General features: G+C 40.9%; 1 protein-coding gene across 1 annotated transcript in view; it reads left to right on the forward strand.

Moving 5' to 3' along the window:
• LOC124604292 (glutamate receptor ionotropic, delta-2-like) overlaps positions 1 to 26161 on the forward strand; it is a 130022-nt gene that overhangs the window by 96807 nt on the left and 7054 nt on the right. Inside the window, exons 6-7 of the mRNA XM_047136469.1 lie at positions 5572 to 5783; positions 18552 to 18829. Of these exons, the coding sequence (XP_046992425.1) occupies positions 5572 to 5783; positions 18552 to 18829 (490 nt within the window). The remainder of the gene's footprint in view (positions 1 to 5571; positions 5784 to 18551; positions 18830 to 26161) is intronic.

Consider the following 26161-nt stretch of genomic DNA (forward strand, 5'->3'; position numbering starts at 1 on the left):
GACCTTATATGACCGAAAGTACTTCTATTTTTACTCACATGTGTTTTCCCTCATCGGTACGAATAATCGTCTTCATGTGTTTACCATAAACGTACTAAAGATGACACATGAGAGAGACAATTGGCAAATACAGGTCTATGGGAGATCTGAAACACAACTTTCTGGGGAGTTAAAGTAGATATGGTAACATGTAGAGAGCCACGCATATTCCTGGCAATCAGGTCGAATAATCGGTTACAGAATCGTATCTTTATAGTTTTAATTATTTAACGTGGAGATGTGCATTCCAGGGGTTGCGACAGCGAAGTGACAGATATAAAAAACTATTGAGATAGACAGACTAACATCGTTCCAACCCCCCATCATAAAGAGAATTAATGTAGTTTTAACTGGGTGGAAGCACGTATACCTTCACCAAACTGCACTGATAAAGGGTTACACAAAACACCAAACGGGTTACTGACAGTTGTATTATAGTCTGTTTGTATCTTCATAGCATTCTATGTCGCACATGCAAATGACTGTCTGTTTGTCGTAAGCAAATCAGTGTGGGAAATTCTAGTGAGAGTAAATCTGAGGATGCAAATAACAACTACGCATCTCCTCTAGAGGGTCTGGCTGGTTGCAACATAGAATAAACTGTGCTTTCCTGATACGTATAGCAGATATTGTTTGTCGAGCAGATCTATTAAAATTACACAGATCATTTCGCAATTTGTCTACTGGAGGTGAGTAAAACCGGCTCCAATGAAATTGATCATGACCTATTTCTGATTATGGATCCTAAAATTCGAATACATCTTATACTTTTACCTGGATGAGTACACATTGTGGAACACCGCTGATTATTCATTAATAGCAGGATGCTATACCTTCATGCTGTAATTAAAAAGACAGTCAACACCTACTACGATTTTCAAAAAAATGCGTTACAATCACAAAAGAGTCATTGCTACAAAGCTGGTCAACAGCCTCATAAATCAGGTTGGTTGAGCATAGCCTTTTTCATTCTTCTTCGTAGGAAACAGTGTATGAGTCTATCTTGTGATACATCGATCGTAATATAATACTACGTACGTTGTCAGAATGCTTCTTTGTTTATTGAGTCCCATTGCAATGTGCAAACATAACCCATGTTACTGCATGTTCGCCTCAGAACGTTTTTCTCCTAGTACAATCGAGTTTCTAAAATATCGCTCCGCAGATAGGCTCTGCAACCATTACTCTCAGAAATATTACCCTCCAGTATTACGTGATTTGCGATTTGTCATCAACAACGTTGTGTCGACATTACTATGACGATATATGAGAGGCGGATTCGTGTAGAACACCAACGTCCAACATCTGCTGATATTATTGTAAGTAGTCCATATATGGAATGTATTTGCTACTAAATAATACTATTTTGTTAATAACACTGTATAAAGCATCTCACAGGCGTGTGATATAAATTCATTTCAGTACATTTTTATTCTTGTGGCTGTTCCAGATCTTTTCCTAGTGGCACACTGACATCATTATCAGTCGCCGACTTCCTCTGATACCGGCGACATCTTGGCGACCCTCAACTATTCTTTCAACTGCTTGATTGTGACCGAGGCGGTGCTAAATTTTAAGACGGAAGCCGTTTGAAAACAATTTTGGGCATTTACTCCTTGGTGATATCCCTCACCTCAGTTTAGGTATGGTTTTTCCCCTGGTTACTTGGAGTCAATGAGTAGGTACTTCCTCTGGGACATGCGAGAGAGGTGTGGCAAGACCAAAGACAGGTCAGTATTCTTAGGACTGTCTGCAGACTCACAGTTTCGATATCGGCCCTCGTGCTCTCCAGATCTGTAGCGCTGGCAGGTACGAGCAGCATTTCTTCGTAAATATGTCGCTGACTGCTCTGTTATCAGGTATATGCAACTCACTTTTCCAGCAGTCATTGTGCGTGTGTTGTTCGCATTTTTGAATCACACTGCCGGTCGGAGTGGCCGTGCGGTTCTAGGCGCTACAGCCTGGAGCTGAGCTACCGCTACGGTCGAAGGTTCGAATCCTGCCTCGGGCATGGATGTATGTGATGTCCTTAAGTTAGTTAGGTTTAATTAGTTCTAAGTTCTAGGCGACTAATGACCTTAGAAGTTAAGTCGCATAGTGCTCAGGGCCATTTGAACCACTTTTTGAATCACACTGATAATTGGTCCCTGGAGGATTTGCTTATCGATATACGGTGCTCGGTCTCGAAGGTCGCATTTCATAGTATCGTTACTTCTGTGAATCTATGTCTTGTTATACAGGATGTGTTTATTTCTTTTTTGCACTGTCGCCATTTCTCAGTCACGTTCGCGTGTGCAAAGTCGTATATGATTATCTCCACACATATTCATTAATACTATAGTGGCCTCGTATACTAATTCTGTGGAAGATCTATCCCACTGTCGACATGGTCCTGGAATTGTCTTTTGGTCACTACGTTTTTTTTTTTTCGATATACCCTGCTTAGTTCACTTGTAGTTGGAGGGGGAGGTATGTCCGTTGCACCAGTCAAGCTCACGCTTGAGGGATACTCATTATTAATGCACAGATTATTTTCGTAGCAAATACAGCACTGCGTTAGCTGTCCAGCGTATGTCTTTCGAATTCTACGGATCAAAAATGGTTCAAATGGCTCTACGCACTATGTGACTTAACATCTGAGATCATCAGTCCCATACACTTAGAACTATTTAAACCTAACTAACCTAAGGATATCACACACATCCATGCCTGAGGCAGGATTCGAACCTGCGACCGTAGCAGCAACGCGATTCCGGACTGAAGAGCCTAGAACTGCTCCACCACAGCGGCCAGCTTCTATGGATCAGTCGAAATTACCTACCATTTGAGATTTACAATAATGTCACTTATACTTGTTGGGGTTATTTTGTTACGTGTGTTCATTCCACGCAGTAGGCTGCCTAGCTGAATATGGAGTCACCCAAGCTAGTTTCAAAACCATGACGATTGGAAGGAGGTGGAAGGAGTATGTTTTTGGTTGGTCCAGAAAGAAACGGTGCTCGTGGGAAGGTTTTTGCCTGGTGCTTAAACCATAAGCAACGTTTATACGCAAAGGGTCCACAAAATTCTTCTGGTGAGCGTGTAGGTGTCGACAAGTTAAGACGAGTCTCCATAAAGAAATTATGGAGGAGTGGGGGAGGGAGCGTTTGGCGCTTAAACTCTTAGCATTGTTTATCTGCAAAAGTGTCGACACGTTATGACAGGCTTTTAATTTGGCAGGACACACTCTCCGGCCGGCCGAAGTGGCCGCGCGGTTCTGGCGCTGCAGTCTGGAACCGCGAGACCGCTACAGTCGCAGGTTCGAATCCTGCCTCGGGCATGGATGTTTGTGATGTCCTTAGGTTAGATAGGTTTAACTAGTTCTAAGTTCTAGGGGACTGATGACCTCAGCAGTTGAGCCCCATAGTGCTCAGAGCCACTTGAACCACACACTCTCCCTCAACGATTAAGCGCCATTTGTGACAGCTACTCGGTCGGAAATGCTTGCACATACATTGTTCAAATTTCTTTACCACACCTGGGGAAATGGTCTGGTATAGTACACTCCTGGAAATGGAAAAAAGAACACATTGACACCGGTGTGTCAGACCCACCATACTTGCTCCGGACACTGCGAGAGGGCTGTACAAGCAATGATCACACGCACGGCACAGCGGACACACCAGGAACCGCGGTGTTGGCCGTCGAATGGCGCTAGCTGCGCAGCATTTGTGCACCGCCGCCGTCAGTGTCAGCCAGTTTGCCGTGGCATACGGAGCCCCATCGCAGTCTTTAACAGTGGTAGCATGCCGCGACAGCGTGGACGTGAACCGTATGTGCAGTTGACGGACTTTGAGCGAGGGCGTATAGTGGGCATGCGGGAGGCCGGGTGGACGTACCGCCGAATTGCTCAACACGTGGGGCGTGAGGCCTCCACAGTACATCGATGTTGTCGCCAGTGGTCGGCGGAAGGTGCACGTGCCTGTCGACCTGGGACCGGACCGCAGCGACGCACGGATGCACGCCAAGACCGTAGGATCCTACGCAGTGCCGTAGGGGACCGCACCGCCACTTCCCAGCAAATTAGGGACACTGTTGCTCCTGGGGTATCGGCGAGGACCATTCGCAACCGTCTCCATGAAGCTGGGCTACGGTCCCGCACACCGTTAGGCCGTCTTCCGCTCACGCCCCAACATCGTGCAGCCCGCCTCCAGTGGTGTCGCGACAGGCGTGAATGGAGGGACGAATGGAGACGTGTCGTCTTCAGCGATGAGAGTCGCTTCTGCCTTGGTGCCAATGATGGTCGTATGGGTGTTTGGCGCCGTGCAGGTGAGCGCCACAATCAGGACTGCATACGACCGAGGCACACAGGGCCAACACCCGGCATCATGGTGTGGGGAGCGATCTCCTACACTGGCCGTACACCACTGGTGATCGTCGAGGGGACACTGAATAGTGCACGGTACATCCAAACCGTCATCGAACCCATCGTTCTACCATTCCTAGACCGGCAAGGGAACTTGCTGTTCCAACAGGACAATGCACGTCCGCATGTATCCCGTGCCACCCAACGTGCTCTAGAAGGTGTAAGTCAACTACCCTGGCCAGCAAGATCTCCGGATCTGTCCCCCATTGAGCATGTTTGGGACTGGATGAAGCGTCGTCTCACGCGGTCTGCACGTCCAGCACGAACGCTGGTCCAACTGAGGCGCCAGGTGGAAATGGCATGGCAAGCCGTTCCACAGGACTACATCCAGCATCTCTACGATCGTCTCCATGGGAGAATAGCAGCCTGCATTGCTGCGAAAGGTGGATATACACTGTACTAGTGCCGACATTGTGCATGCTCTGTTGCCTGTGTCTATGTGCCTGTGGTTCTGTCAGTGTGATCATGTGATGTATCTGACCCCAGGAATGTGTCAATAAAGTTTCCCCTTCCTGGGACAATGAATTCACGGTGTTCTTATTTCAATTTCCAGGAGTGTATTACACCTGTGGGGCACACCTTTTCGTGACCTGATAGCCACGATCGTACAATCAGTTCCATTCCATGTGGGCATTCCTCTGCAGTGGCCTTGGGCGCTCGCAGTCCAGATTCACTGGAGGCGTGGCTCAGCCAGCGTGCTCCAATGGGTCCGCCAGATCCTGCACGACAGCTATCGACCTCTGACGGAAACTTGCAATTCCGTTGCCAACTTAGACGCCCATGGGGTGGTACAGATTTGTGATACCAGTCTGTAAATTATATTTGTGTAAATATATGCTCATAGTACTCAAAATAAGTATACTACAATTATTGTCGTAATATCCTTGAGAATGACTATAGCTTTTCCTTTATTCAGCCTAGGAAAGGTCTGCATTCCACTATGTTCGGATACTCATATTTGTCTAATCTAATGCGTGAATGATCGGGTTACTAACTTTAGTTTTGTAGATGTATTTTCCCTAAGCCTTTCACTAAGCGTTCCGTCCATCTGACTGCGGAACGTGCACAAAGCGTGGAGTGAGTGCGTGCAGTGTTGATGAGCCAGTGGCAGCGGCGCATGTGCGCAGGCGCGGCGGTGCCCGCGCGGTGGGCGAGCTGGCGGCTGCTGCTGCTGTGCAGCGTGCTGTCGGCGCTGCTGCTGGACACGCACTACTCGGCCGCCATCGTGACGTCACTGTTGCTTCCGCCGCCTCGCACCATCAACACCAAGGTAGACCTCGTGCACAGCCCGCTCGCGTTCGGCCTCGAGAACCTCAGCAACGTCCAGGAGTACTTCGAGGTACCAGTTAGCCTACTCCGCTTCCTATCTGATAACCTACTGGGGCAGTACTTGTGAATGATAGAAAAATCGATTTTTTTCTACATCTTTATCATATTCTATTGTCTTTCCTGATTACATTGATATACGAGGTGTCCATAATTAAAGTTCCAATTTCAAAACGCAGTCGAAAGAGGACCAGGTAATATTGACGCAGGGGGAAACTTCACGGAAAAAATATAGAAAATTCGACCAGTAGATGTCATTGTCGTTTGGGTCACGTATGTTTCTCATTTTGTCTCCGAGGTGCTCAAAACGACTCTCCATTAGAGACCGCACGCTGCTGGCGAAGCTATTTTACAAGAAAGGTGACTTTCCGTCAGTAGGCCTGCCGAATTTCTGGACGCTCAAGGCTATGAAACAAGGCTTTGCTCCGATGCGTGCAAAGGGTTTGGGAAAAAATTATGGCAAAATTTGAACTGACAGGTACAAACAACTTTCTGAGGACGGCCACCAAAGCTCACAGACGTCGTGAATAACAATAAAAAATATTGCATTAAGACTTTGTTTTTTACAAAACAGATCTGATGATGGTTATTATAGACCGAAACTGGTAATCTCTTAACAAAAAGTTTGTGACCATAGACGTAAATGAAAGGAAACTTATTGTATATACGGGTTACTGTTTCATTCGCGACAATGTCGCAGCTTGTGAATAAAAAATATTCAGCCCTCAATAACCTTTCAATACATCATAAAAATTATAATAATTACAAAAGTCAAGAATGATGAAGTGTTTCCAAAAGCCGCACAGCTGTAGTAAGAAGCCTTCTTCGCAGATAACAGTTTCACGTCAGTATAGACGCATCTTCAGGTTTATAATGGTTATCCTTTCATAATGTAGACGGACAATTACGAAGTCCCAGCATTCGAAAAGTTATGCACGTTTCTATTATGACACACCACCAGTGTGGTTTTACTCTTAACGTGCTGAACTGAAGGCACGCATCGTTCAACGCATCCGAACGTCACCCCGAGTCACTCCGATCTCTTGTCGCCCATGCTCTTTCTCGATTTCAACTTGTGGCGGAAAACGGCCTCATGACAATTAGTAAGTGATTCCACTTCGCTTTTTATGCGATTTTTGCACCGGGACATTTGACAACCGATGTCATTTTGCTTTTCATGCAGTGCTTGGCCTCAGGACAATTAAAAACAGATTTTTCTCATGCGATGTGGAACTATGTTGCCGTGGTGGGTGGGCTTAACTAAATAACAGAGCGACAATCGTTGACTGCAGAACTTGTGCCGTCAAGCTTCCTGCGATTATGTTTCGGATATATTGCATATGTTGGTAACACTGCCAGTCTCTAGCATCTGTGGATGAGCATCTTTGCTCCTGTTTACTTGGCTGTGGTGAAGTATTTTGTTTATATGCTACTGAAAGTTTGTTGTCTAAGTGTTATAGATTTTTGTGAGCGTACATACTTTTTAGTATGCAATAAGTATTAACAATTTCACACATCAAGGAATTTAATAAAAGGAAATTCATGGTTTACAAAGCTATCCATAGTACTGAGAAGAACCTGTGAAACAGTTCTTCAGGAAAGCACTCTCACATAGCTCACCTTCTGATGATACTATTTGTACTGGATGCTAATATTTTCCTACTACTTTATTACTCAGTTAATTCCAGGCAATCTACACCACTGCATTTTTTACATTTACCCACTTCCTTTAGCAAAGGGGATGCTTTGATAATTGATAACAGATTATGAAATTATATCACAATACAACTTCCTCCACCAGATTTCACATGTTACAACGAATTAAGTGTAGTACTGCTAGGCTTATGTGAGTTCTTTTAAGCAATTATATACTCATTTATGTAAAATGCTATCTCCCGAGTAACTTCATGGCACAAAGAGGAATTTAATAGTTGTTTTTGCTGAAGTATATCGATATAAATACAATTAATATACATTCATTAGAGAACCAAAAAATGAAAGAAGAAATGCGAAGAGGAAGCTTGAAGATCAACCAATATAACAGTATGAAGACTACGTTTCGGGAATGTTCCCAGGCACAATTTAATATGACCCATATCTTCATTTACAGTTTCCCTTAACTCGTATTTTCCACAACTTTGTGAACATATTTCCCTATATTTATAAAGCTTTACAGTTTTTTCTCTGTAACTTGCAAGTCTCTACTAGCTTCAAACTTTACTCCACTTTCAGCTGAAACATAGAGAAGTAAAATTTTCAGTTAGGAAAAATATTCTAAAAATTAAAAATATTTTCAGGGTAATGTACATGATACGCAGAATTAACAGGGCTAGTACCTTAGTCATCATGCCATACACACAGTATATGGTAAATATTTTGTATCCTTTACATGTGTATTATGTGATTAAATAGTAACTGATTTTCAGGAAGCGTATCAGGGAAACTTACACATCACTTTTTTGTTACATCTGTTTACAAACATTAATAAATTCTATATTGTTCAAAACATCAGAATTTCTTTAGAAAGTACTCTGCATTAATTATGATAAATTATAGAACTATGAAACATTTGCAAAAGAAATAGTGGATGAAAGAAAATGGTGCCGATTATTACTTAATACAGACTCGAACAAGTACCCATGAGAGATCATCAGGTGCATATATTTATATAAGAGGCAGTCAAGTAAAAACAAGAAAATGGAGGAAAGGTAAGTAAACTGTTTATTACTTCAATAGTAATTGCCATAACTGTTAACAAATTTATCCCACTAAAGCGACAGGATGGTCAGTGCCTTTAGGCAGGAAAGTTTGTGGTTGCCTATGGAACCGTGATTGTACCCAAGCGAGCATCTCTTCATCTACAGAAAATCGACAGCCAGGAACGTCCTTCTTCGGGGCTCGAAAAATACGTAAAAAGTACGGTGAGAGATCGGGTCTCTATGGACAATGTGTACGGGCCTTCCAAGGAAACTTCTGCAACATACTCGAAATAATCTTGCCAACATGTATGTGGGTATTTTGTTGGCAGGATGTTTTGACAACGCTGCAGAAGTTTCGATGGGAAGCTCTTAAACATCCTCCATACAGTCCCGATCTCTTCCCATGCGGTTTCCATATTTTCGGATCTCTGAAGAAAGACATTCGTGGCCAATGACGAAGAGGAGCACGCCTGGTTCTGTTGGCAACTACAAACATTTTTCCATGAAGTCAGTGACCTTCTTGTCTTACAGTGGGATAAATGTATTAACATTTATAGTAACAACTTTTGAAAAAAAAAAAAAAAAAAAAAACAGTTCACTTTTTTCAATCTGTCTTGTTTTCATTTGACTGCCCCTTTTAGATCCCTGATCAACACATCAAACCTGTGGCTCATTTCTTGGCTACCCTCTCTCACATGTACCACTGGGCCTGACGTTTTATCTTGTTCGCCACCTTGGAGTTCATATGATGAACCGCCTAGAACCGTTCGGCCAACGACATGTTGAGTCCATGTCACGTTGAGCGGGGCAAAGCGAGGCTCACTTGGTATTAGGAAATATCCCACAACGTTTGTCGCCACCGTGTATAAGTCCGGGAACTGTGGAGCTAGGGGTTCGCTGTTGACTTGACCTTTGCAATGGACCAGCTGTGTTGCTTTGAGTAACAAGATGTTATGAAAAGTATAAACGCACATCTATTACGCAGTTCATTCAACATATTGCATGGATAACATATCCAAATAGAGTTCTTGTGAAGAATTCCGTGAAATCGAAGCAAAGTAAAGTTCGGTAGCCTACTTAGATACACCACCCACTTCAGTTGTTGACATTGCATCTAATTTTAACAGCAGCAAGCTTACACATGTCGTTTTTCATTTACAAAGGCGAAGTTAAGTCTCAAAGGCGAAATTATGCTGTTGCAATCCGTTTAAAGGAGAAGGTCCTGGAAGAGTACAGAAGAATTTGAGAAATGTTTAGGAGTGGATGGTAGACAAGTTTACTGATGTACTACTAGGCGTAAAAATTTTCAGAAAATGTAGAAAGCTGCTGTCACTAAACCCATCAACCCCTGAAAGTACTCTCAGCTGTGATAGATACTTCGAGAGAATATGTTAAAACGAAATAGCATCAGATCTGGCACTGAATTCCTTAAATACCAGTCTTCTGTTTTTAGGTGAATCGCCAGTGAAGAAAAAGAGGCTTCATCGTGAGGAAAGGTACCCAAAGAATAAGCTTTAAAAGGCTACCTCAGTGTTATCGGATACTTATGTGGCACAACTGGAAAAAGAATAGCGTAAAAAAAATGGGGAAAGAGAAATCATAGCGAAGATAAGTTTCACGATACATTATGTAGTTGCAATAAAATCCATATTTTGGCTGTACTTCCAAAGAGATGGCGTATAAAAAAACCATGAAAGAATTTTCTGCTTCAGATTACACGGTGCAAAGAACAAAACAGTTAGCAGCAGAACATGGTACATTAGTAACGCCAAATCCAAAGCCAGGTAAGACAGCAGAAAAGTCTTTCAACTACATGATTTGTACTGTGATAGTAATGTGAGCTGTGTGATAACAGGGAGAAAGCACTATGTATCTGTGAAAGAAATTAGTAATAGTGTACATAAACAGGAACAGCTACAGTTGCACAGTCTTAACGAACTATATGCATATTTCAAAGACATATACACAAATCTAAATATTGGATTCTTTAGTGGGCACAATAGAGTCAGTGATTGCTGTATGGAAAGAAATGCTGTTAACATACATGAATCTGTTGTGCGCACGTATAATAGTCATTGGTGGGTTTCATATATCTTACAAATTTACGAAGAAACAGATGAAGTGCCGACCAGCTTCTTGAATCTACATGGACCATCTTCATCACTCTTGTTCCCTCCGACACTTGAGTGATCAGGACATGTGATATTCTCACAAAACTGGACCCAGTGACACCAACTGAAAGGACATACTCTCTCCCTGCATCAGGTCAGATCAACATTAACAATTTAAATTTTGGATCCTTGTCAAACAAGATGTAGCAATGTTTTATTGCATTTCCATCGAAGCTACATTGTGAATTGTTCATAACACCGCTACAATAATATAAACCATATTTATTAACAACATTATTTATAAACTACGTTGTTTAATAAGTTCTGATTCATATTTATCTGCCACCTTCTCCATTATGAAGGTCTCATTTTGTACTGATGTTAACAAAATAAATTTTTGAGCATGATGCCTTTGGTGTGCCATCTTGATATTTACTAGGCTTGTAGCATATCAGAGTAATACATTTTTATAATTCAAGGGGAGGTATTTTTTGATATTCAATGCCGAATTTCAAGGTCAGTAACCCTAAACATGAAAATTCTTAGAAGCTCGCCATATTCCTTATCAATGTAAAGCTCTATTCATTTGCTTTCCAATATTCAAGTTTCATTGGTGTATCTTTATTGGAACCAGAATTTGGTCATTTGCGTTGAGACAAATGCATACAAATTTCCCACAATTTCCACACTTTGCAGACTTGTAACTTCCTTCACAATTCTCTTATACCTCTGCAAATTGGTAGTTTTCCATCTCTTATCTAGACCATTGGGTACGCCAAATTTAAAAGAAATCTTAGATGGTCAGGTTGAGAATATTACTTTTCTGTGTAGAACTGACATATAACTCCCTCTAATACAAGCTCTACATTCTACTTCCTACGGTCATTCATAGTTGTGTTGAAGAGATTAGATAAATACACTAAGTATAAACGTGTCTGTCTTCACACATTAACATGTGTCACTCTACGAAACAATGTCGGTATGGTGAATCGTGCTCCTCTGTCGATAAATGATATCACTAAGATCAAAGTCACAGAAAACTTAACATAAAATTACAAATAATTTTGTGTGCACAAAAACATATTCCTCTTCTGGACTCTACTGTAAGAAAAAGCACACAATAACAGGTAGTTAGACCAATCATCAGAGTTCATTGATTTAACCCGAAAAGAAGAATATTACAAAATTAACCCAAGTTCCAGATTCATTCTGAAGCTTGCAGCAGTTTATGTCCTTCTCTCTTTACATTACTACACCTTTCACATGGATATGACTAAAACCGAATGGCAGACAATGAAAAGGTTCCTAAAGGTTGGCGCCTCTTCTTACGGTGAATAACTGGGGACTGGGAAGTTTTTCTGTCATTTCCCTAAGACGTACCATTATTCACATCACCCTCAAACTATCGAGGATTAACAGACCCATTTCCTTTTGTGTTTGCTTCCCCTGACACGATTCAACAATTCTCAACGCTACACCCGTGTCACTCTGCCCGAATTTCAGTTTCATAGGAAGACACTGAAAACTTCTTCTTGGGAAGAGCGTTATAGTACCCCATGTTTTACCTAGTCGATGACTCCCCAAGATAGTGCTGTTTAACCAACCATTGACACGCCATTCACAGACAATTTGACGAGTAATTGAGATATCTCTGGTACTTCTGGTATGCTTCTCTCAATAGCATGCCCAACAAACCCATTGACAGTAGTTTCCCATCTTTTTACAGCATTCATGCTGATTTCCAACTTCCTGTGATCAACTGCCAACTCATCTCAGGCCTGGAAACCCCATTCCTACGGTAAGAAATCAAACCAAAATGAATGGGGACCGTCTATCATCGGCGGTTTGAAAATGTTGCGAATAATGGAAATGGCTGAGGAAGATAAGGCAGATCACCTTGTGAAATAAGTACTAAAAATGCCTCATTAAACCTGTTGTAGACACTGTTGTGGCATCCGCTGAAGTAACAGGGTACAATCAGTTACAGGTCCATTCGCGTACCCTTGATGACTGCAGGAGACAAAGCTTTACCCCTCGTCTGGGCACGTTAACACCGACATTGGACTGTTGGTGAGTGGTTGCCTGGTTGGACGTGTCTCGTTCCAAATTTTATCAAGCGGACGGAAGTGTACGGGTATGGAGACAACCTCATGAATCCACGGACACTACATGCCAGCAGGGGCTATTCAAGCTGGTGGAGGCTCTGTAATGGTGTGGGGCGTGTGCAGTTGGAGTGATATGGGACCTCTGATGCGTCTAGATACGACTCTGACAGGTGACACCTACGTAAGCATCCTGCCTTATCACCTGCATCCATTCATGTCCATTGTGCATTCCGAGGGACTTGGTCAATTTCAAAGGGACAGTGCGACACCCCATACGTCCATAATTGCTACAGAGTGGCTCCAGGAACACTCCTCTGAGTTTAAACACTTCCTCTGGCCACCAAACTCCCCAGACATGAACAGTATTGGTGATATCTAGGGTGCCTTGCAACGTGCTGTTCAGAAGAGACCTCCACCCCCTCGTACTCTTACCCCCCGCAACTTTCGTGGTGTCACTCCTATCCAGCACTACTTCAGACATTAGTCGAGTCCATGCCACGACGTGTTGCGGCACTTCTGTGTGGTCACCGGGGGCCCTACACGACATTAGGCAGGTATACCAGTTTCTTTGGATCTTCAGTGTACAATGCACAGAACAAAATATAATTCCACTTCGTATCACCTACGTTTACGTGACGATAGTAAGCTTCTAAAAGCTTCCTTATATAAAGTTGCACAGTGAATAGGAAAAAGAGGGAGTATTAAACTATTCCCTTAAGTACCTGCACTAAAATCAGTGGAAAACAATTTCCTGAAGAGATACTGGTGCCACGACATTCACAAGTTTTCGAAAGGTCGTAAAACAGACATTTAATCACGTACATATACTATTAAATCAGAGGACGGATCTGTAAATAATGATAGCATTGGCGAAATTTGTAGAAAGCACAATTTGTAGCTAAAGATACAGTACGAATTATCACTGGGTAGCAAAATTTAATCAGGTTATTGTTATCTTATTGTTTGTAAATGTTTTTACCATGCTGATGAAGGATATTAAACTACTTTTTCTCAGATTTCAATGTTTTATGTGTAATTTCAAAGTATTCACTAGACTAACACAAGGAACTGCTGTTTAGTGCAAACAGAATATTACATAAAGAATAATATTTACGAGCGTAGCAGCTCTTGTAATACACAAGAAATATTCCTGAAGTATATTCTTTAGTTTGGAGAGAATTTAATTAAAAATGAACTTTAGAACGGTCTCTTCGTCTGCGTGGTGTTGGCCTCCGTTTCACCCACCGAGCGCCAGATTCAGTCCCCAGTCATAGCTGTATGCCACCTTCTTTGGAATCTTTTTTCAATAGATCCAGTACGTTGCTGAGAACGTACACCATGTTCTTCACTCACGTCTCGCAGGTACAGTTTATATATAAAAGCAAATTGTTCATTTTGATGGCTATTCGGCATCCAAGTACATTTTAGTGTTGAACTGAATTATCTGTAAGTTCTAGGAAATTCTCACATCATTTCTTGCCTAGAAACCCATGCACCAATATTTTAAAAGACTTCCATGCGTTAAGTTCTTCTGCAGTCATTGCTTCTTCAGAGCTTCTAATTGTAACATGAGCCGAATTTAAGACTCGGTAAGAATTCCACTATTTTTGCATCAGACACCTGACGAAACATTTATCTCATAAAGTAGAATGACTAGATAAATCTTTAAAGAACTATTTTATTAGTCCCAATCTGACATGCAGAAGGGGTAACAAATATTTTCCAGTGGTGCTATAGGTTCCCGCACTCTATCATTTGTTCCTGGAATTAACTCTTCAACCAAAGGCCATTGTTTTCTAATAAAGTGTTTCACAGCTGCTCCGCCATTCCAAAGACAGAGGAAAAATGAGTACTTTGTGAAGCCTTCTTGAAGTCGTGGAAGGAATCCAACTATCTCAAAGCCTCCACATACATCCCACATGCAGCGTTCCTATTTTATTTTCTCCAGAACCAGCTTACAGCTCTCTTAATCTTTTTCAATTGAACAGGATGAGCCAATGGTATGTAAGAAAGACTATTTCCATTGCGCCAAATTACAGCTTTAAGGTACTGAAAAGACGCCTGTCATTTTGTTTGTGATGTATGCCAATTGCTTCAGAGAGACCAGTGATACCAGGACACAAAAATGATTCTCCTTCATTTCATAGAAGCAAGCAAATTTATTATGTCTTTTACCCTATTTCACAATAATTTCATCTTTTGATCTCGTAAATTTATCCCTCATTAACTCATCCAAACTCTCCTGTCTGGGGAGATTTGATTCCAGTGCTGAGTCATCGCCACAGCCGCTGAAATCGGAATCGCTGTTAGTATCTGGTTCCTCTTCATGTGGTAAATGACTTGGTAATACTGGAACTGGTAATTTCTCACTATGTGGCAGTGGAGCAATAGATGAAATTATGGCAGGACGAACTAAATTTCTTCTTTTCTTTGTACTGTTGTAAATTTATATGTCCACAATACAATAACAGCAATTGTCATGATGGTTTGTGGGGCCCCTGTAAATTCAGTAGATTGTAAAAGGCATACTCTTTTTTGGCCCACGGAGCCATCCTTTCATTGTAGACCTACAACTTTCATACGACAGTAGAGGAGCCCAGGAAATATGGAGTGAGGTTTACATACAACACAAAACTTTATGGGTAATACGTGCTGTCTAACTTGTTTAGAGTGAGCATAGTACCAACAGAAATAACAAAAGGGGTCATGTGGTAATTTGCGCTTGCTTCTGATTGCCACTCTTCTAAATCATCTGTAAAGAGACAGCAGAAAATTTATAACCAATTTGAATAATCTAGAAAACAGTGGCATAATATTACACTCTAGTGTTATATAGCTGTAACCTATGATACTAACAAAGAAATTGGAGACGAAACTAATAAATGACACTGCGTGCCATATGGCGATTATTTATCGAATTAGATGAATGAAGAGTTTATTATTTTACATCTTTTAAAAACAGGACGTCTTAATATTAAAAAAGTAAAAAATATATCAATTTTATTCAGAAAATGTTGCTAAACTGACATCCACATTTCCTTGTTTTGTTATTTCACGTATACGTTAATGTTCGAAATTATGCACTATATCACGACAAACGCATAAGTTTTGATGCATCAGCAAAAGATAAAAGAGGAAAGGTGCAAACAGGACGTTCAATCTATCGTGTAAACCTTAATGACCTAGAAATTCGAAGGTACTTTATTTATAATAATATATTTGTCTCCTGGTACTGAGACAGTCGAGCATGCTGAAACTTGTCACAAGGAAGGATATACTTTAAGATCGCGAAATCTCATGCATTATTTATTTATTTAGCGTATGACACTATAACTAAAGTACAACTACCATAGCTAAATTGTATAGTTTTGCAAAATAAATAGAACTAAAACACTAAATCTACAAATTAATATCTAAGTATTTAATCCATTCGTGGGCTTTCTCTGTCACTTCATAGAAATCTTCTAGATATCCGTGGTATGCTCATCTACTACAGCTTGTTGCAATGTGTTTGATGGTATGATGTGCACTGCCAGAATCATAGTGAGAAGATGATACCTTCCCTCAATGGTGGAGGTTTTCTACACATAGGCCACGGCCTGTATGCATCCCGTTAATAGTCTTCCAAGACCGTCGCGGTAATTCCATGCCGGCTTAGAGGGGTCTGATATTCCTCATGGAAATTGCTATTCCTCGTTTCTGCTCATGTTGAAATCCAGCGATTCTATCGAAATGTTAGGCGACAGTATGCATTTAATCGGCTGACGTGCAGACGTATCATGGTGGATTGGGAGCTGTGGAATATTAATTAATTTGTCATATTCTTTGAGAAGCGTATTCTGTCTTCGAAGATCTGATGTCGCGATTCGGCTAGGAGGTGGTAACCAATGAAGAGGAGTACGTCTCATGCAACCTGTCAATGTCCTCATTGCTGCACATAGCTAAACATTGACTTTGCTCAAACGTGAACTAAGAAGCCGCAATGAAGTATAGTATCTGTCAGCAGAATAGACAAGTCCTAAGGAAAAACATAGTTGTGTTGTAGCTCTTTCGCCCCATTAGATACCACTTTGATTCTGTATGATGTTATTCCACGATCTTATCTTTGCTGTGCTGTGTTCTAATTGTTTCCTTCAGTACAATGAACTACCTACAGTAATTTCAAAATGTCTTGGGAAGTCTTGGTGGTGGAGGGCTTGATCATTAAACTGATACTTGGCTTTGCATTGGCCATTCTGGTTGTTAACATGAAACAGCTAACTTCGCTCTTTGTTGGATTCGGTGTTAATCTACACTTGTCGAAGTATTTGTGCGTAGTTCTCAGAGCCGCAGAGAGTATCTCTTCACCGGCTTCAAGACTACTCTGTTGAGTGGTAGACACCAGATCCTCTTCTCAGACTCTGTTTCAGAGAGATCCTATATAGGGGCTATATAAATTGAACAAAAATAATGCAAAAACTGAACCCTGGAGAAGACCGTTATACCGTTTCTTTTGTCTACTTAATCGTGACGACTTGGAAGTATCTCTTCGATAGCCGCGAGGGATAAGCCGAGCGGTTTAAGGCGCTGCAGTCATGGACTGTGCGGCTGGTCCCGGCGGAGGTTCGAGTCCTCCCTCGGGCATGGGTGTGTGTGTTTGTCCTTCGGATAATTTAGGTTAAGTAGTGTATAAGATTAGGGACTGATGACCTTAGCAATTTTAAGTCCCATAAGATTTCACACACATTTGAACATTTTTGATCTCGTCGATAACATGTAGTTTATGAGTCTAATTATGGTTTGGCAGTGTATAACACTTGCGAGTTTTTACAGGAGTCCTTGTTTTCGGGCTCTGCCATAGGCAGCAACATGCCAGCAAACGCCACTGATGATTTAATTCATTGTTAGAACACAGCTTTTGTATGTTGGGTTAAGCTTAGTAATTGGTCCGTACAGCTTCTGTTATGTCGGTATTCCGCTTGTTGCCACTGATGATTTAAGTCATTGTTAGAAAACAGCTACTGTGTGTTGAGTTAAGGTTAGTAATTGGTCCGTACAGCTTCTCTTAGGTCTGAATTCCGCTTGTTCGATGGGTGTTGGTTCATGGATATTTGGATCGATTCTGATGAGTCTTTGTACGACAAATAGTCCCTTAGTAATGGTATTTACAAACTGAGATAGTGAGTGAACTCTCGCGTTCCTAGTGGGTTAAAGCAGAAAAGAAATTCACTTACGTCTCCTCTAATTGAAGCCAATTAATCAGAGCGGTAACGCCGACAGTGAAAGTAGCGGTGCGGAGCATACAATGTGGTATAGTTATACTTTATATTCCGTCTAATTCTTAGTATTAAACATTGTTTAAAGCTAAGTACAGACAAGGATGGAGAAGCACTGGCTTTTCCAAAGGAAACACAGTGGCATTTGATTTAGGGAACCAAAAGGACTTCTAAAATGGCATAGCCATATGACGGTCTGAACTGCACTGCTCAAAACCGCGAGTCAAATGTCTTAACCATTCGGTGAGTTCAGTGTGTTTTCGTAACTCGTTGCGCATTAATATGGGACGACTTTTAAGCGAGCTAGATCCTTTAGCGTTTCTTGTTCAACTGAGCTGGAGTTCCGTCCTTAATAATGTTGCTAATAGCGGAAAGTATTTCACAGCCAAAAAAAAAAAAAAAAAGCTCTCTGAATGGAATGGCATAAAAATATTGAAAAAAGTATTCCAGCGCATTCCTCTATTTCTTGAGCCGAGATAACGTTTGTGAGTAATACCGGAAAGAGCTGAATCTACACATAATGCAATGTTCTTGGTTCAAATTATTAATGTTTGAGTAAGAGACTTGACTCTCAGTAAGACTGGTGGAGAAATGCCGCAATGTGAGTGCAGAAAAGTGAGGACCCGGTGGACCGTGCGCTGTTCGCCACCAAGGTGTTTCCCCCTGGCGCCAAGCAGCCCAACTACTTCCCGCTGGAGGTGGGCGTGCACAAGATGGCCACCGAGCCGTTCGCCTTCCACACGGAGGAGGTGAACATGTACCCGCTGATCGAGCGCATCTTCAGCCCCGAGGACAAGTGCTCGCTGGTCGTCACGCCGCTGCTGCCGCCAGTCATGACCTACACGCCCGTGCAGAAGAAGTCGCCCCTCAAGGAGATGGTCACGGTTGGGTAATATTATTACCAGTATTCCACCTAGACTATCCTAGTGCATTCTGGCCGCTGGCAATTGTATTTACTGCCCACAGCATCATACACTGTCAGAAATGGTAAGTGTTACACCGTGAAGCACCAGTCCGATTTTCATCAAACTTTCTGAATATATTCATCACGTATTTGTATTAAATAATTAAAAAAATTTGTAATCCTCTGAGCCTGCTGCATAATAAATGTCTTTCAAGGACACAATAAATTTTGTGTAACCAGTTACGCTGCTATGAGTATTATTCTTTTGTTTGAACTATAGGCCTATTGCACCTATACAGCCATCATTTCGTTAACTGTAATAGAACCTCTTATAAATTTTGGTACATTTGTTGCATGGTGAGTTACTTATGGATAATATGATTTTACATATGCATTTATGTCCTGACTTCCATCCTATATCGTTCATTCTGTTGATACCTGTTTGTTAATGACAATATCCTTTCCTTGTTATTTTAGTAATAATCAGTTGTGTGTTCCAGTATGTTCTGATGTTTCATTAATAATGGTCAAAAGGAAACTGAAAGTGCAGTTGAAATTTCGTGACAGCAATAATATCAGATGATCAGCGATGTTGAATATTACATATGATTATCTACAGTTCTGGTTCTCCTGAACAGATATCTGTAGTGTTGTGTTACTAAAATTTTGTGGATGGTTGTATTATGATTTATTCAGTAACTTGGGGATTATGTGAATAAAATTTTCTATGTAGTGTTTTTATTTTGGATCAATTTGTTCCTTGAGGATTAAATGTGGACAATCTCTTGTGCGTAAATGTATGTCGACTTCCTCCACCATAATCACTATCGGTCCTTTTGGTGTTATGTGTAAAGTATCCATAGCATTTTTTAGTCGATCTGTTATGTGCTATTCATTTTAATGTGCTGAAAAGAGGAGAATGAGTTGTTTGCAATTAGTGTAACATGCTCTCGATATCTAATAGTGAATTTCCTACCTCTTTGTCCTATGTAGAATTTTCCACAGTCTGCAGTGATTTTCAGTTGCATGACCCTATTTTTGTTTTTATATTACATTCTGTTTGATAAGCGAAACGTATGTTGGTATTTTTCAGCAATGCATTAATTCTGTTTCATATATTTCCCTAAACAAGAACAAAATCTCCTAGATACATGATTAAAATATAATTTACAACCTAAATTTACAAAAACAAATTAATGAAACTTGCAGCAACCACTGAAACAGCTATAAAGAGAACTAAACCATCACTCAAACAACAAAAGCAGATGACAGTTAAAGCAATAAATATGATGGAAAGACAAACATCAAGATTTCATATTGTATTTAAAAAAGATCATAGAATATTATGCCAAATCAACCACAAGCTAACATCCAGTAATGAAATAGCTATAAAGCCAGATAAGGGAAATCATCCAGTCATACTACAAAAATATGAGTACATACAAAAACTGGATGTATTCTTCATGATAAATAACATAATACATATCTCTACCAATCCAACAAACAAATATGCAGCTCAATCCAAGAAAATTATAGAGCACTCCACTATACTTATGACTGAATACGAAAATTGAACATGTATACTAATGAACCGAAACATATCCAGAGTATGTGGACACCCAAAAATACATAAACCTTCACTTCCAATCCACCCAGTTGTGGATAGTATAAACAGTCCTACATATCACATTAACAAAAAAACCGGGTTGAATGCTGCAGCTTCTGAATTTAGTACTAAACTAAAACTACTTCACATTCAGTGATGGAGTAGCTATGGAATGTAGCATTGCTGGCACATAGCAGATATTTTCTTAAACACATTAGAAGAAAAATTCTTCAGAACCACAAAATAAAATAATAAATTAATACAGATATGATGACGACACAATAAAGCTCATGGATAGAAACAATAAGCATATGGAACACATACACACAACACTCAACACTCTACATCTCAAAATGAAATTTACAATGCAACCAGAAACAAGAAAACAATAAACTACCTCGATTTGACCATAAGTAATAGTAACAGCACTTGTTAATTCGAAAGCCAACTGCAACTGTTAACATTATCAATGCAAATTTCTGCCACCCAACAACACACAAATATGTGTGCTTTCACACCATGATCAGTGGAATGATTAACCTGCCTCTAAAACAGGATTCTATACAAAAAGAAATTAAAACCCTGCAATATGTGGCTCAATATAACAAATACAATTCACAAATAATCACAGAGTCGTATAACAAATACACGAAACCCTCCTGAACTACTATATGTAAAGAAATAAGTCATCAGAAATACACCAAGTAAACAGAAAATTACATATATATTTACCATATACCTATGGAAATTTTCTCAAACAAAATGAATGTTTTGCTGAAGAACACCATCATACCTTTAGCTTACCACACTTGACATAATATAAAAACGGAAACCATTTATATAATACAAACCAGGTATATTTAAATTCGCTGCAAAGACTGTGAAAAATTCTGTGTAGGACAGATAGGTAAAAACTTTGCAACTGGATGTTGTAAACATGTTAGACTGACACCAACCCATCCACCATTCTCCACCACATGAAATTGACCAACACACAGACTTATTGGGTACTGCTATCAATATTTAATACATAACGCCAGAAGGACCGATAGTGAATATTTTGTAGGAAATCGAGGTATGAATAGTATATGAAACATAAGTATCCACATTCAAACCCCAACAAAGAAACTGATCTAAAATATAAACACTTCATCGAAAACTTTATTGATATTATCCACAAAGATCTTGGATAAGTCATAATACAATCAGCTAAAAAAATTAAGTAACACATCACCACACGTATCCATTCAACATAACCAATGACATCGCAGATAGAATTGCCAACAGGCTGACATAGCCATACAACATCGCTGATCATCTGACACAACTGCAGTCATGAAATTTCAACTGCAAATAGAGTTTAATTCATTACTAAGGAAGTATCAGAACATATAGTAATGCACAACTGTTTACTACTCAAATACCAGAGAAAAAATATAGTCAGGAAACAAACAGACAGCACTATAATCAACGACATTTCATGAAAGTAAGCTGTTAAAAACGTATGTAAAATCATGTTATCAATAGATAACTCACAAGTCATACAACAAATGTACCAACATTTATAAGATGTTCTATTACAGATAACCTGATGATGACTGTATAGCTCAAATAGGAATACAGTTCAAATAAAAAAAGTACTGATAGCAATGTAACTGGTTACATGAAATTCATTATGTCCTTGACAGAAATGATTAAACATTCGTTACATTCGGTAGTAGTATCTACTATCAACATCTGTATGAGTGTGGCCCCTGTAGCACAAATGCACTCTTGTATTCAATTGGATATGAAAGCAAGCGTATTTCAGCTGTCAACTGGAGAAATTGCTTGACACAGTGTGTCAGACTGCTGTTTCCAAAGTATACGTTTTCCCATAGGATACCAGGCATGGTCTGTAGGTGTATGTCAGAGGAATGGGCAGGTCAATCAAGTATTATTACATTCCCCATGGTGTTTTTATTGTGAACTGCAGTGAGGGTCATGCATTACCCTACTGGAATATGCAATTTGGAGGTGTCGTTGTGAAAGTTATGACACACAGAGTATACCATCCTTGACACACAAGGACGAGCATTTAGTCTATAAACATTTACCAAATCAATTCTTTTATCGTATCTAATGTACACCATGTTTCCAGGAGCTGGAGAGGTAAGGACCTCAAAGCTCGATGCTTTCTATGAGCTCTCACAAGGTCATACATGGACACAATGGAGTCAGTCTGAACGCCACAACAGAATTAAGATTCAAACCCACAAAATATTACTCTGTGTCCCAGCTGACTGTGGCCTTACACCAGGGCTTCACAAGATACGTGCTCGCGGAGCAAGCTGTGAGCAGCAAGGCACGAGCACGGAGCAGCGCGAGCACGCTACCCCCACTACCGGACCAGAGCGGAGAGTGGGGAAAGTCTCGTGGGGCACGCAACAGCTGCCGCCAGTCAATGTAAATCCGCGGCCACCTGCAGGGATATCACTCACGAATTATAACTGCGACAAATGAAACAAATAAAGGAGAATGTACACATGCCACATAATTTTATTAGCTTAGTGTATGCATCTACATTCGCATTAATTTGTGAACTGTTACACAATAAAAGGTGTCACTGAAGTGTGGGATTCTCGGTTATCTTGTACTTTTTGCCCTTTACAATTGCGTCTATGTTCGGAGTGATTGTTCTTGTGCATTTTAGGTGCAGTGTGAAGTTTAAATTTCGATCAGACAATGCATTTCTCAGGCGCGTCTTGTTACATTTCATTGCAGAGAACAGTTGTTCGCAGCGCGACTGCTACGGTCGCAGGTTCGAATCCTGCCTCGGGCATGGATGTGTGTGATGTCCTTAGGTTACTTAGGTTTAAGTAGTTCTAAGTTCTAGGGGACTTATGACCACAGCAGTTGAGTCCCATAGTGCTCAGAGCCATTTGAACAGTTGTTCACAAACATACGTGGAACCGAACATTGATATTATTGTAGCCGCCAGTTTGTGCAAACGAGGAAATCTATCCTGAGGGAAGTGTCTGTAGAATTCCAAAATGTTTTTCTTGTTCTGAAATTTGTCTCTGTATTCTCTGTCACACTGCAGGTCAATAATTTCTTGCTGCAGCTCAGGACGAATCTCGTAAATATTCGCTGAATATGGAGAGACCAGATCAAAATCACTGTCTAGTGCTGTCAGATCTTGAAAGCGCTGATCAACTAAACTATGTGAATAACATTCACAGTCTTTGTGAACATCTTGCATGGATGATAATTTAGTAAAATGAGCTAGGTTTCCTGTTTCCAGCTGACTCACCCAAAGTGTCAATTTCATTTTAAAAGCTCGTATTCTATCTATGAAATGAGTACTTAGCTGATCTTTACCTTGTAGGAAAATATTCAAAGCATTCAGATGGCTAGTTAAAGCTGCTAAGAACGCGAGATCACATTCAAACGTGCGTGCGCATTTCCCCTCCCTTCCCTCCCTCCCTACTCCGCGACCTTGCACCTGCTCGCGAACACGTGCCTGAGCAGACGCGAGTACTCGCGCTCAAAACTGGCCAGTTGTTAAGCCCTGCCTTACACCATATAGATATCTCTTTTCTGTGGAATGATGTCGGTGGCAAATGAATCATGATAGCTCGAGATCTCAACCCAGCTACCAGTAACCTGTCCTCGACAGTTCGTGGTGACATGAATATCAGCTGTTGTGATCTGTCTGTTAGTCAGATCCAGTCGAACAAACCGCATATATCCTGGTTGCGCAGATCTTCTGGAGGGATCTGAACCTACTCTCCTTCCCATACTGTTGTCCTGAGCCCACCTCGCCACCGTTAGTTCCGTAGCAGCTGCACCAGGCCCAGTTGTCTGTATGACCTATTCGTATGACGCTCTCATGTCTCTCATGGCAGTGATTCATTCTAATGTTCTATTTCTGAAAGATGGTGATAACCTTCACGTTGAGACAGCCTTTGGCATTCTTGACAAGAGTCTGAACATGCAGTCAAACGTGAGGATAGGATAACAAGCTCAGAAGTTACGAGAAAGACCAAAGGGTTCAAATAAAACATCATTTATCTCATGTTTTGTCGATCTTTTCAATTTCCGGAGTCGTCTATTCTGTATAGGAAATGATTAATAACGTCTGCTGATCTGAAATAAAAACACTGACCATAAAATCTTATCAGACATATTCATTCATTTATTAGTAGATTAAATTTTGCAGAGTGTGGTCATACACAGCATAATCCATGATAACGTTGCCCAATATTTAGACATCTAGAGTGCCAATCACGTTTGTTCATTAAGACATCCAAACAGCTTCTGCCTTGTTGAGACGAAACGTCAAACAATCGCGGAATAACAACGTTATCAATTATGTGTTTACATTTTGCCATCCTTACACAAACTGAAAAGTACAATATTTGTGGCAAAAAGGCATCAGATAATGGTACTTTCTGCGAACTAATTCAGTTTTATGTACTTAACATTTTTAGGTGGACGCTTAATTGATACTTTTTGTATTTACAAATACAGCTATTTTAGCTCAGCAGTTGTTCCAACAATTTTAATCACATATTTATATTTTAAGGTATGTTTTTCTCTGATAGAGGTTTTTTGACTTCTGTTTTATTTTACTGGTGTTAACAATTTTGCAACTGGAGTGTGTTATTGAAGTTTAGAATTAGAAAGCAAATTAAATGTTTAGTGTTTCAGCATTAACTCATTCCAGCGAATTTGACAAGAAATGAAACACACTCATCAAAAAAAGTTTTGGAGCACCCCAGTTTCCAAAACTCCTGAAGGTAGACGTTGGCTGTGGGTATTGTATCACAGAGACAGTCCCTTTGACTGTTCAGAGATGTCACTAAACCTGGCCAAAGTTGTAAACAACGATGCAGCGCCTATTAGAAGAAGGCGGTTCGACAGCCGATGTTCCAGTCACTCCACAAGGGAGGAGGTACATGGCTTGTATTGTCTGTAGTTCAACCATGCTTAGGCGGTCAACACCTCCGTTCGATGGCGTCCGCATTGTTACTTTGTGCGAGAAGGCCTCTCAACAAGGGAAGTGTCCAGGGGACTCGGAGTGAACCAAACGGTATTGTTCTGACATGGAGGATATACAGAGACACAGGAACTGTAGATGACACGCCCCGTTCAGGCCGCCCAAGGGCTACTACTGCATTGGATGACTGCTACCTACGGATTATGGCTCGGAGGAAACCATGTTGAATAATGCTTTTAGTGCAGCCAGAGGACGTCGTGTTACAACCCAAACTGTTTGCAGTAGGCTGCATGATGCGCAACTTCACTGCCGACATCCATGGCGAGGTCCATCTTTGCAACCGCTACACTCTGCACCGTGGTACAGATGGGCCCAACAAAATGATGAATGTTTCGCTGAGGATTGGCATCACGTTCTCTTCACTGATGAGAGTCGCATATGCCCTCAACTAGACAATCTTCGGAGACGTGTTTGGAGGGAACCTGGTCAGGCTGAACGTCTTAGACACACTGTCCAGCGAGAGCAGCAAGGTGGATGTTCCCTGCTGTTTTGGGGTGGCATTATGTGGGGCCAACGTAAGCCGCTGATGGTCATGGAAGGCGCCATAACGGCTGTACGATACGTGAATGCCATCTTCCGACTGATAGTGCAACCATATAGACAGCATACTGGCGAGGAATTCATCTTCAGGGACGAGATCTTGTCAAAGACTCCCTTCAGCATAACTACA

This window comes from Schistocerca americana, chromosome 1, assembly GCF_021461395.2.
Source record: "Schistocerca americana isolate TAMUIC-IGC-003095 chromosome 1, iqSchAmer2.1, whole genome shotgun sequence".
Lineage (NCBI taxonomy): Eukaryota > Metazoa > Arthropoda > Insecta > Orthoptera > Acrididae > Schistocerca > Schistocerca americana.